The sequence below is a fragment of the Pan paniscus genome, chromosome 6 (assembly GCF_029289425.2).
Source record: "Pan paniscus chromosome 6, NHGRI_mPanPan1-v2.0_pri, whole genome shotgun sequence".
NCBI lineage: Eukaryota > Metazoa > Chordata > Mammalia > Primates > Hominidae > Pan > Pan paniscus.
The window spans coordinates 105,648,398-105,662,486 of NC_073255.2; the positions used below are offsets into that span (position 1 = coordinate 105,648,398).

The 14,089-nt window shown below is 35.1% G+C and overlaps 1 protein-coding gene across 13 annotated transcripts in view; it reads left to right on the forward strand.

Annotated features, from left to right (window-relative positions):
* The window catches only part of RUNDC3B (RUN domain containing 3B), a 207,997-nt gene that overhangs the window by 142,433 nt on the left and 51,475 nt on the right, over positions 1-14,089 (forward strand). For all 13 annotated transcript variants that reach the window (XM_008976308.4, XM_034964374.3, XM_034964377.3 and 10 more), the window contains 2 exons: positions 3,966-4,134; positions 11,164-11,321. In XM_008976308.4, coding sequence (XP_008974556.1) covers positions 3,966-4,134; positions 11,164-11,321 — 327 coding nt within the window. The remainder of the gene's footprint in view (positions 1-3,965; positions 4,135-11,163; positions 11,322-14,089) is intronic.

Here is a 14,089-nt window from a genome sequence, read left to right on the forward strand (position 1 = left end):
GAAATTCTTTTCTTTCTTTTCCTTTAGGAAATTTCTTTTCTTTCACTTTGACCTTAGATAGTCTGATGATCATATGCCTTGGTGGTGTTGATTTTCTATAGTATCTTTCAGGTGTTCTCTGAATTTCTTGTATCTGAATGGCTATATCTCTAGCAAGATCAGGAAAATTTTCCTGAATTATTCCCTCAAATATTTTTTCCAAACATTTTACTTTTTCGTCTTCTCCCTCAAGAATAGCCAAAAGTTGTAGGTTTGGTTGCTTTATATAATCTAATGTTTCTTGAAGGCTTTGTTGATTTTTAATTTTTTTTCTTTTTTTCTGACTGTGTTAATTAGAAAAATCAATCTTCAAGCTCTGAAATTCTTTCTTTTGCTTGGTCTTTTATACTGTTAAAGCTTTCAAATGTATTTTGAAATTCCTTCAGTGAATTTTTCATTTCTTCAAGTTCTGTTTGGTTTTTAAAAATATCTACCTAACTCATCTTTCAGATCCTGAATTGTTTTTCTGATCTCTTTGTGTTGTTTCCCAACCTTCTCTTAGATCTCATTTAACTTCCTTATAATCTACATTTTGAATTCTTTATTTGTCATAACAGAATTTTCATTGTGGTTAGGATCTATTCCTAGAGAACTAGTGTAATCCTTTGGAGATGTCAAAACACTCTATCCTTTTGTGCTGCCAGAGTTCTTACACTAATTCCTTCTAATCTGAGGAAGCTCCCTTAAGGATGTGACTGTTAGGTATATTGTCTAAGATCATTTGGCTTCATTTCTAGTTGCTTTCAGGAAGCCAAGACTCTGTATGAGTCCTTGGTTATAGATAGCTTTTTTTGCAGTGGCTTTCTCAAATGCTACTTGTCGTAGCAATGTATTGGTCATATGATCCAACTCACTATCTTCTGCAAGGCTGAGAGTGTGTAGGTCCCAGGGCACTTATCTCATAACCTAGCACTATGCCCTTCTATCCTCAGATTTCTTTATTTGGTGATGCAGTTCAATCTCCAGTTCAGTAAGTTGCACTTCAGAGTAAGAGCCAGCTTTCCCTGGGGTATGCTGATGACAAGTGGTAGCACCAGCCCCAACATATGGCGGGGGTATTTCATGATAGGATGCACTGAGGTCTCTGGGGATGGGAGTTGAGAGGACTGCATCAGCTCCTTTTCCTAGGCAGGTAGGAATGCAATCAGCTTCCCTGTCACACCCTTGTCACAGGGCTTGCAACTTTCAGTTTAGATAGACACTGTCTTTATCTCTAGGCCACAGTGCAACTGAGGTTTGTGGAAAATGCCTGTCTGTCTACTACCAACAAAATAACCCAAGGGAGAAACCTTTTCACCCAGCCGAAAACAAACAACTCTGCTGGCGATCTGTACTCTATTGCAGGAATGCTGCCACTCTGTGTAGGGAGAGGGAGGTGAGTCATACCCTTTATTTAAGCCCAGGTGATAGGCACACTTTTAGTGGAGAATAGTACTGTCTCCAGGTGTGCCTGTGTCAACCTCTAGTAGGAAAAGCCTTCGCTGCATCTGCAGTAGTAGGTCAGGGCACAGGAGAACGGCACAGTCACCCATCTTGTCACAAATGTGGGGTTCTCAGGCAGGAGAGAAGTTGCAATCTGGTTCCTTTGTCTCAGTGAGTGCTTTGGTGGGCTGCACCTCTCCCTCCCCTAGGAGTGGCCCACACCGAGGACTAGATCTCCAGGGATCCTGCAGCTCCCCAGGGTCCTGATGGTCCCCTCTGGTTGCAGATTCAGAGAAGACTCTGAGAAATGTTTGTGGGGAATCTGGTGATGCAGTGACACAAGGGCTGAGATTCCCTGAGCAGGCTAGTAGCCCACAGTGGTTGCACAACGAGTATCGCACCCACTGCTTCAGCTCAGGTTTGGGGGCAATGTGAGCCCAGCTGCACAAGCTGACCACCTGGTGCTCTGCCCACAGGATGTTTCCAGATTACTATTGGCAGAATTGCCCAGGTTTGCAGGGGCAGAGGGGCTCTCTGACAATTCACTTCTCAGCAGTTTGTCACATTGGTGAGGGGTGCAAAGAAATGCCCCTACCTACCCTTTCTATGGGACTCCAAGTTCCTTAATGGTCAGTCTCTCCCAGGCTCTTGCTGCCTTCCTTTTCTGCCTCCCAGCTGTTTCCTGCATGGTCTCCAACAGGTTTCAACACTCTTATCTCAACTTTCCACTCAGGCCATGATTATTCATCTATAAATTTGATCTGCTTTCTGAGGAGAACTGGCAACTGATGTATCTAGTCAGCCATCTTGGGAAAAAGTTGAATGAACTCTTTTTTTTTTTTCAATTATGATAGAATCAGAAATCCCAAATATTTAGAAAAACCATGTGTATTTTATAGATCACTCATTATTGTCCAACCACCACCACTCCTTTTTTTTGAGACGGAGTCTCTCTGTCACCCAGGCTGGAGTGCAGTGGCACAATCTCAGCTTACTGCAACCTCTACCTCCTGGGTTCAAATGATTCTTATGCCTCAGCCTCCCATGTAGCTGGGATTACAGGCATGTGCCACCACGCCCAGCTATTTTTTATTTTTTATTTTTTGTATTTTTAGTAGAGACAGGTTTTCACCATGTTGCCCAAGTTGGTCTTGAACTTCTGGCCTCAAGTGATCCGCCCACCTTGGCCTCCCAAAGGGCTGGTATTACAGGAATGAGCTAATATGCCCAGCCCCTTATATAATTGTCTTAACTGGACCTGAACATCTGGTGTTTGGCTATTGAGTTTAACTCATTTAAATTGTGTGTGATTACTTTTGTACTAGGGTTTATTTCTGCCATCTCCTTTTTTGTTTTGAATTTTCTTTGGCAGGTTTGGTTGTTTTTTGTTTTGTTTTGTTTTGTTTGCTCCTTCATTTGACAGATTGTGGTTTCTTTGAATACTCTCAAGGTAATACAGACTATTTTTATGCTTCTACTTATTTGTTAATATAATTGCTCATATTTAAAATTTTATTTTTCCATGTTTATTTTTAAGTATATTAACACCAGTATTTTTCTTCTTTTTTTTTTATTATACTTTAAGTTCTGGGATACATGTGCAGAACGTGCAGGTTTGTTACATAGTTATACATGTGCCATGGTGGTTTGCTGCACCCATCAACCCATTATCTAGGTTTTAAGCCCTGCATGCATTAGGTATTTGTCCTAATGCTCTCCCTTCCCTTGCTCCCCACCGCCAACAGGCCGTGGTGTGTGATGTTCCCCTCCCTGTGTCCATGAATTAACACCAATATTTTTCTTCTAAATTGGACCATCATCTTAGCACATTTTTATCTCTATTGAGTTTCTCTTCTACCATTTTTTTCACCTTATGCTCTGCTTCTGTTCTATAGTCATATCCTGAGGAATTTTAGATATGGATTGTGATAGATGTTCTCTCTGCTCTACCTCTGCTTGTCCTTGTTCCCCTCAGTAGGAAATGCTTAGGAGTGACTGGATCTTCTGAACCTGTTGTTATCTTCTCTTTGCTAAAGCTGAGCTGATCTTGACACACTACCCTGTATTATACCCCACTGTTATTAGCTGGAACTGCTGTTGTCTGCCTTGTATTGAAGATTGAGCAGGCAGCAATCCACCTCGGGCAGTGAAAGGAACCCAGTTAGAAGGCTGTTTCCAGCGCATCTAGAGTTTCTGTTTCTCTTCTCTGGAAATCTTTTCTCTCTCTTTTGGGCATTCTTTGTTTATATCTTAATACCTTATATCTGTAAACCCACTTGAACTTCTGTAGTATCTCTAGGGTTGGTTTCCGAGAGGGAGTCAGCAGCCCATGCTAACTTGCCATTTTTTTTTCAGGAAGCTTAAATCTTTATAATATCATTATAATTTTGTATTTAGTACTAAATATTTTCGAATTTGTTCATCGTAGCTTGCAAATGTAAAAGTGTTTAAGAATCAAGTTGGAACATATTTTTAACTTTTTTTTTAAATTTTGATCTTCCCAGTTCTGATAGTATCAGCAGTGATGAGGAGGAGCTAAGGACTTTGGGAAGCAGTGGTAGCGAAAGCAGTACTCCAGAGAATGTCGGACCTCCTTTCCTCATGGATGAGAACAGTTGGTTCAACAAGTGTAAGAGAGTTAAACAAAAGTATCAGCTTACCCTGGAACAGAAGGTATTTTAAAATTATCAAAACATACTTAATTTTATTCTAGTTATTGCCTTTGAACTGTGACTGCCAAAATATTTTTTAACTGAATAAAATTATTTATCCATTGCTGCTTCTCTTCTGTTTTCGAATTGTCCTCCTCTTAATAAAAAATCAGGCAACTGTAGAAGATACTTTTGTTTGTTGAACTTTTTCCAATTTTATGTTTTAACATAAAAACAAGCCATTATTTTAATAAGCAGCTTAATTTATGTATTTGAGATTTTAGTTTCTATGATAAATTTTATAAAAGATGATTGGTTTGTGAAAATGCAGTGATTGCCTAAGCACATACATCTGATTTTTTGAAAATTAGATATTTTTAGCAGCTCTTGTGTGTTAAGCACTGTAGTAGGCAAAATGGAGTATATAACAGAAAGAAAACAAACTCTATTATTTTAAGGAGTTTGTAACCATTACTTTTTTACTGTATTTTCTATTTTTCTCTTTTTGTCTTCTTTTAATATCATTATTCATAGATGATATATATACATATAAGGAAAGCCCAATGGAATTAGTGATAGAAATATTCAAAAAATTAAAAATGCAGTGGGGAAATTGTCGTAATTTTATAAATATAAATAATTTTATCTATACAGATAGCTATTGCTTAGAAAATATTTTTAAATCAAAATTACATAGCTATAAACATTTGCATAATGCATATGAAGAAAACTTTTCATGCGCTATTAAAGACTTGTGGTACCAGCAAGAATTCAGACTAAGATAATCTGAAAGTATCTACATTGCAAAAATATGAAAATGCTGAGTAGAATACAATTTTTTAAAAGATTCATTCAGAGCTACTGTCTCAAGAAAAGGAACTCACTAGGGATCAGAAACATAGACCTAACACAAGAAGAATATGTGCATATATTAGAGAACTGTATGCCCCAGGGATGGGGGTGAAGGCATAATTCCTTAACCTAGAAACTTGCATTTTAACACCAACAGGGAAACAGCAGGTATAGGTCCCTGTCATTCAAGGTGGAAATTGAACCTAGAATGTAGGAGTGAGGTGCAAAATGGCAGAGTAAACAAATAAATTTGTAGAGAAAGCTTGATTACATGCAATAGCAAAAATAATGACCAATATGGGGTGACATTGGTACACTGAAATATGTTTAACTGGCTCTTTTAGAGGAGATGGAGGCAGAAGCCCTCATTTGTAGTGTTTGCCAATTTTTCTGGGATAAATACTGCCATCATGGCCAATTTAAAACTACCAATATGACATCACTGAATGCAAAATTGGGAAGAGGTGCACAGTAGAACAGCATTCCATAGTATTTCTACTAAGATAGATGAAATAGATGTAAATGACTGTAAGAACATAGATAATAGTTAAAATACGGTGAAATAATTAGAAAGTGATGAATTTTGAGCAGTTATTACCTTTGTGTTTAATATAATTTACTTAGTTGTAAATTTATATAATTTAATTTTAATAACAGCAATGTTTAACAACTGACTTAAATTTCTGAAATTTAACAATCAGTTCTCGAGAGCCTATACAAGCCAGCTACAGGCCACCACTGAGAGTATGAAAGCAGAGCAGAACTAAAACACTGACTAAAAATATCAGAAAGAGTCAGAGATGCACAGTAGAACACTATTACATAGTATTTCTACTAAGATAGATGAAATAGATGTAAATGACCATAAGAACATAGATAATAGTTAAAATATGGTGAAATAATTAGAAAGTGATGAATTTTGAGTAGTCTTTTGAGCTAGTCTTTTGAGGTCTTTGTAATATAGTGAAGGTGGTTAGAGACATTTTTTAATGTGTGTGCCTGTTTCCAAAATTAACATTTAGAAGTTGCAATTAAGAGAATAGAAGTAGAATGTTTAATTTTCAAACCAGTAGAGGGAAAGAAAAGAAATAAGGAAAGCTTGATTGATACAATAGAAGGGAGCACATTAGAAAAAATAAAGATAGTGAAAAGAGAACGCAAAATGCAAATTACATATAACCAGAAGAGTCAACACCACCATAAAAGTAAATGGCAGAAACTTGCCAGTTAAGATAAACTCTTAGATTTTTTGAAAAATAATTATAAAATTTAGCTGTATGCTATTGATAAGAGAGACACATAACACATAATGACATAAAAAGTTGAAACTAGGGGGATAAATATACTAGATAGATACTAACTAAAAGAATTTTATGTCAATATCATTAAACATAGACATTAAGGCAAAAAGCATTATTAAGACTAAAGAAAGACATTGCTTTTTTTAAAAAGTAAGCATTCACCAGCCGGGCCCGGTGACTCACGCCTGTAATCCCAGCACTTTGGGAGGCCGAGGCGGGTGGATCACGAGGTCAGGAGTTGGAGACCATCCTGGATAACACAGTGAAACTCTGTCTCTACTGAAAATACAAAAAATTAGCCGGGCATGGTGGCGGGCACCTGTAGTCCCAGCTACTCGGGAGGCTGAGGCAGGAGAATGGCATGAACCCGCGAGGCGGAGCTTGCAGTGAGCGGAGATCGCGCCACTGCACTCCAGCCTGGGCAACAGAGCGAGACTCCGTCTCAAAAAAAAAAAAAAAAAAAGTAAGCATTCACAAAGAATATATATCAGTGCTGGACTTACATATATTTAACAATATATCCATGAAAAATATGAAGCAAAAATTAAATGTCCAGAATAAATTGGTAATTCCGTAATTATAATGAGAAATTTTAATGTCTTTCAGAGTAATTTATAGATTGAACGGATATAGTGAACTTCGATTAACACAATTAATAAACCTGATCTAAAATATATTAAATGTTAACAATTAGAACATATAACCTTTTCAAGCATATATGGAACAGCTATAGTGGAGTTATTTTTGTTTGGTTTGTTTTGTTTTTGTCTTGTCTTGTTTTGTTTTGTTTTGTTTTGAGATGGAGTCTCGCTTTGTCACCCAGGCTGGAGTGCAGTGGCGCGATCTTGGCTCACTGAAACCTCCACCTCCTGGGTTCAAGTGATTCTCCTGCCTCAGCCTTCCGAGTACCTAGGACTACAGGCATGTGACACCACACCTGGCCAATTTTTGTATTTTTAGTAGAGACGGGGTTTCACGACGTTGGCTAGGCTGGTCTCTAACTCCTGACCTCAAGTGATCTGCCCACCTCGGCCTCCCAAAGTGCTGGTATTATAGGCATGAGCCACTGCACCTGGCCAATCTTTTTATGGAGCACACTAGGTCACAAAACAAATGTCCACAAATACCAAAGAAATGATACAATATTATCATTTTAGTATAACTTTTATACTAATGTAAGGTCATGTGAATAGTGCAGTAAAGTTAGATATCAATACAAAAAGTTTAGCACCACCCACATGCCACTCATGAAATTAAAGAAAAAATTGTCTAAATTATAGGTCAAAAAATTGAGGAAATAGAATACTTTAAAATGAATGAGAATGAAAATAATGCATATTAACGTTGTAAGTTGCCACACAACTTGTATAGTACTTATAGAAATACTTAGATATTTAGAAAAGAAACAATGAAATTTAAAGAGATAAGTATCCAAGAAGTAGTCAAAGAACAACCAAACCAGTTCAAAAAGAAGGAAAGTAATAAAATAATAGATATTGGTGAAGTAAAAAAGAAACAGAATTAACAAAACCAAGAGATAATTATTTGTAAAAATTAATGAAATAAATTCTAGCAAGAATAATTTTTTAAAAAAATTAAGGCACAGATAATCTTAAGAATGGAAGAATAGACAGCACAACATAAATGTGGGAGAAACTCTCCCAATAATTATTAGAGAATATTTTAATAATTTTATGATAATACCTTGCAAAACAAAGAATTTTTATAAATAGTACTTATCAAAACTGATATATAGCCATTTAACAAATTGAAAAAGTAGTTTAAAATCTTTCCAATCCCCCGCCAAAAAAAACTATTATGTATTGTTTTGGTGACTCTACCAAATATAGTCATGCACTACATAATAATGTTTTGGCCAACAATGGGCCATGTATATGAGGTGGTCTCATAAGATTATAATGGAGATGAAAAATTCCTATCACTTAGTGATGTAGCCATGGTGATGTTGTAACACAGTGCATTACTCATGTGTTTGTGGTAATGCTGGTGTAAATAAACCTATTGCCCTGCCAGTCATTTAAAACTAGCATATACAATTATGGAAAGTATATAATACTTGATAATGATAATAAAATACTATGTTACTGGTTTACGTATTTACCATACAGTACTTTTTAGTCATTATTTTTAAATGTACTCCTTCTACTTAAAAAACAAAAAAGTTAAAGTTAAACAGCTTCAGGCAGGTCTTTTAGGAGGTAGTCCAGTAGTGGGCATTGTTATCATGGGAGATGACAGCTCCATGTGTTAATGCTCCTGAAGTCCTTGCAGTCGGACAAGAGGTGGAGGTGGAAGACAGTGATATTGCTGATCCTGACCCTGTGTTGTAGGCCTAGGCTAATGTGTGTGTTTGTGACTTCGTTTTTAACAGAAAAGTTTAAAAAGTTAAAAAGTTTTTAAAATGTTTCAATAGAAAAAAAGCTTATAGAATAAGGATGTTAAAGAGAAAATGTTTTTGTATAGCTGTACAATGTATGTTTTAAACTGTTATTACAAAAGAGTCAAAAAGATTTTTAAAAATTTGTAAAGTAAAAATGTTATAGTAAGCTAAGGTTAATTTTATTACTGAAGAAAGAAAACTTATAAAAATAAATTTAGTGTAGCCTAGGTGTACAGTGTTTATAAAGTCTACAGTAGTGTACAGTAGTTGTAGGCCTTTACATTCACTAACTACCTACTTACTGACTCACTTTGAGCAATTTCCAGTCCTGCAAGTTCCATTTCACAGTAATGGCCTACATAGTTGTGCCTTTTTAAAAAAAAAATCTTTTATACCATATTTTTACTGTCCCTTTTCTATGTTTAGATATATAAATACTTGCTATTGTATTACAATTGCCTACAGTACCCAGTATAGTAACATGCTGTACAGGTTTGTAGCCTAGGAACAATAGGCTATACCATCTAGCCTAGTTGTGTAGTAGACTCTGTAATGTTCATAGGTTGGTGTAAGTACACTCCGTAGTGTTCATAGAATGGCAAAATTGCTTAGCAACACATTTCTCAGAACATATCCCCATCATTAAGTGGCACACAACTGTAGGAGTGATCCCTATGTATGGACTGTTCCTGAGACTAGAAAAAGAAGGAATAGTTTTCAATGAATTTAATGAACCCCAGTATAACTCTTATACTAACATAAGATCATGTGAATATAATATCAAGTGGGAATGTGATTAGTATAAAACCAATAGTAAGAACAATTACTACAATGGCAATATCAGTAGCAGTATCTAGTAAATGTGAAGATATGCATGGCCTATATCCTAGGAATTCTACTCCTAGATATATCTCCTCGAAACTCTTGGATGTGCATACCAGGAGACATAACAGAGTGTGTTCACAGCAATATTGTTTATATTAAGAAAAACCTAAAGTGATCCAAATGGTCATTGAGAGAACAGTGACAGAAGAGTGAATAAAGTGCAATATTCATACAATGGAATACTATACAGTTTTTAGAGCAAATGAACTATAGCTAGGCTCATCAATATAGACAAAACATTTTCAAAAGGATATTGACAAAACCAAGCAAAACTAAACAACGTATTGTTTAAGATGACACATATTTGTAGTAAAACTGGAAAGAAAAGTAAAGAGATAATAAATACAAATCTAGGATATTGTTACCTTTGAAGAGGAGCAATCAAGGAAGACATTATATTGACTTTTAAAGTATTGGTGATTAATCTAGGTGGTGGATATGTGAGTATTCTTTAATTACTAATGTTTATGAGTATATATTGTTTATATTAAGCTGTATATATATGAAATATTCATTTATAAAAATTAACTTTAACTTCTGAGATTTTATTATAGAAGAACAAACATTTGAGAATTATCAGAAAAAAATATAAAAAATAAGCTCTTGAAGAATAGTATTACCTACTCTTAACATGTATCATAAATCTAAAATAGGTGAAAGTTTATTAATGACACATGAATAGGATAACATGTAATAGAAGAATACTTTAAAAAGATTCTAATTAATAATCCTTAGAGGAATTTGAAAGTACACTGCAACTAAAAAGAATAGAATGCCATGGGAAGAGAACAATCAGAAAACAGGAAAGATTTTGAAAATTAAATGTATGATTTCCTAAATTCAGAAATTTAGTACAAAGGGTTTGAGGATAAATTCAATAAGTTTTTCCAGAAAGCAGGGCAGAAGGACAAAGAGAAAGTAAAGAGTAAAAGGTTAAGAGATTATTCCAAGAAGTCTTATATCTATTACGTGTTTACTAATAATAATAGCTAGTAATTATACATTGCATGCAGTGTACCAGATACCGTTCTAAGCAATTTATCTGTATTGATTCATTTAATCCTACCAACTAGGATACTCTGATGGGTCCTGCTTTTTTAGATGGTGAAACTGTGGCACAGAGAGCTTAAGTAACTTGCCCAAGGACACATAGCTGATAAGTGGTAAAACTGGAATATGACACTAGGCCAGCAGGCCTAACCAAAATTATACTACCTCTCACTAACATATTAATGCTAAAATGTTAATGTCTATGTGTTTTTGAAAAATAATCACAAAGAAGCAACTTTCTAATTGGTCATTCTGTTTTTAGGGCTGTATTTTGAAGCTAGGAGTCATGCAATTGTTGTGAAGCTTAGAAATTACAATGTTTTAACTAAGTTTTGCCTCAAATTACAGTTTCTCAAACTTTAGAGAAGAGTTTTAAATAATGGAGAATATATGTTAAATTTTTATTCAATTAAGACAAATTTTTTACTAATTTATCAGTAATGCTTTGAAATTGTTTCATTACAATATAAATAGGAATAGCATTTAAGCTACTCAGCATTTATCTTCAGGATATGTATTAGAATTTTGCAGTTTCTATATCTTGATGATACTGGATTTCCAGGGTTACCTTGAAGAACTCTTACGACTTCGAGAGAACCAACTATCTGAATCTGTCTCCCAGAATAAAATACTACTTCAAAGGATTGAAGATTCTGATCTGGCTCATAAACTGGAGAAGGAACAATTAGAATATATAATTGTGGAGCTTCAAGATCAGCTGTAAGTACAAGCCTTTTAGAAAAATGTTGGTAGTATGTAAACATTAAGACAAAATGTCGTGTTTTGATACAGGAGGCAAATTCCAAGAAATCTTATTGCCTGTTAAATTCTTTTTCACCTACACTTTTTTGAAAGTTTACTTATGTTCTTGTTACAAAAGTAATCCATGTTAATTGCAGAAACTTAAAAAAATACAAGAAGAGGCCTGGTGCAGTGGCTTATATCTGTAATCCCCCCACTGGGGAGGCTGAGTTGGGCAGATTGCTTGGGCCCAGGAGTTAGAGACCAGCCTGGGTGACATGGCAAAACCCCATCTCTACTAAAAATACAAAATATTAGCTAGGCATGGTGGCATATGTCTATGGTCCCAGCTACTCAGGAGGCTGAGGCAAGAGGATCACTTGAGTCCAGGAGATCAAGGCTGCAGTGGGCCCTGATTGAGCCACAGCACTCCACTCTGGCTGACAGAGCAAAACTCTGTCAAAAAAAAAAAAAAAAAAAAAAAGGAATAAGAATAAGAAAATACAAGAAGAGAATAAAAATTACCTTCAGTTGTGTTACCCAGCATAAACTGGTTATAACTTGGTGTATATTATTCCAAATGCATATGTATAGTTCTTAAAGTAGTTATTGATTGATTGATTACAAATAGATGGTATTTAGACTAGCGCTACTCAAAGTATAGTGCTGGTATATTAACTGTTACTAGGTTGTACCAGAATGTCACTAAGCAGAGTTTAGGATAGCTGAGTTATTTTTTAAGAGCAAGACTTTTTTTGATGAAGAAAGCAGTATAATAAGCTACTTTCTGGTACAAACCTCTTGTCACTGTTCAAAGCACTTGTACTAATCATATTTTGTCAGGCTTGCTGTGTTCAATTTTTTGTGAAAATTTTCACATATTAATATTTAATCTTAAAAAATAATTTAAATTTTTTTATTTTGAAATAATTTCAAACTTTCAGAAAAATTATACGGACAGTTCAAAGAATTCCCATATGATATTTCCTAGATTCATTATTTTCAACATTTTGCCACATTTGCCTTATAATTCTCTCCCTTTCCCTAAACACACGTACATTTTTTAACCACTTGAGAGGTTGCATACATTATGGTCCTTCATTTCTTACTGCTTCAGTGTCATTCTTAAGAACTAAAATGTTCTCTTATATGATCATAGTTCAGTTGTCAATTAAAGATATTTAAATTGATACGATACTTTCACCTATAGTTCATATTCCAGTTTTGTCAAAAGTTTAAATAATGTCCCTTACTACAAATTTTGTTTCTTTGGTACTGGGTCCAATTCAGGATTGTGTTTGCATGTGGTTGTCAGCCACTTTAAACTTTGAACAGTTTTCAGTCTTTTTCTTGCATAAGATTGATATTTCTAAAGAAAACTAGCTAGAATTCTTATAGAATGTCCCTTAATTTGTGTTTCTTTACTTTTTCCTTATGATTAGAATGAGCTTATCCATTCTTGGCTGGATTACAACATAAGTATTTATATTCTATTGGGGATATGATACCCAGAGGCACATAGTCTGTTGGACCTTTATTAATGATACTAATTTTAATCATTTGGTTAAGGTGTTTTTCTCTTCTGTATAGTTACTGCTGTTCCTTCTGTTCCTTATAAATTAATTAACATGTAATTTATAAGTAGGTAGTTTAAAAATTTCAACTTTTATTTTGCATTCAGGAGGTATATTTGCAGGTTTGTTACATGGATATGTTACATGATGCTGAGATTTGCGGTATGATTGATCCTGTCACCCAGGTAGTGAGCATAGTACTCAATAGGTAGTTTTTCAGCCCTTACCCCCCACCCTTCCTCTCCCTTCTCATAGTCCCCTGTGTCTAATAATGCCACCTTTATGGCCACGTGTACCTATTATTTAACTACCAGCTATAAGTGAGAACATGAGGTATTTGGTTTTCTGTTTCTGCATTAATTCACTTAGGATAATGGCCTCTAGCTGCATCCATGTTGCTGCAAAGGATATGAGTTCATTCTTTTTTATGGCTGCATAGTAGTCCATGGTATTGATGTACCACATTTTCTTTATCCAATCCACTGTGAATGAGCTCCTCAGTTGATTCTATGACTTTGCTATTGTCAATAGTGCTGTGATGAACATAGGAGTGCATGTCTATTTGGCAGACCAATTTATTTTCTTTTGGATATATACCTAGTAATGGTATTGCTGGGTTGAATGGTAATTCTGTTTTAAGTTATTTGAGAAATCTCCAAACTGCTTTCCACAGTGGCTGAACTAATTCATTTCCATCAACAGAGTGTAAGCATTCCCTTTTCTCCATAGCCTTATCATCTGTTGTTTTGCAACTTTTTAATAATAGCCATCTGAGTGGTGTCAGAATGGTTTTGATTTGCATTTGTCTAATTATTGTGTTGAGCATTTTTTCACATTTGTTGGTTGCTTGTATGTCTTCTTTTAAGTATCTGTTCATGTCCCTTGCCCACTTTTTACTGGGGTTATTTGTTTTTTTCTTGTTGATTTAAGTTCCTTACAGGTTCTAGATATTAGACATTTGTTGGATGCATAGTTTGTGAGTATTTTTCCCCAATCTGTAGGTTGTCTGTTTACTCTGTTGATAGTTTCTTTTGCTGTGTAGAAGCTCTTTAGTTTAATTAGGTCCCACTTGTCAATTTTTGTTTTTGTTGTAATTGCTTTTGAGGACTTAGTCATAAATTCTTTTCCATATGTGACATTATTCTGCATATGGCTACCCAGCTATCACAGCAC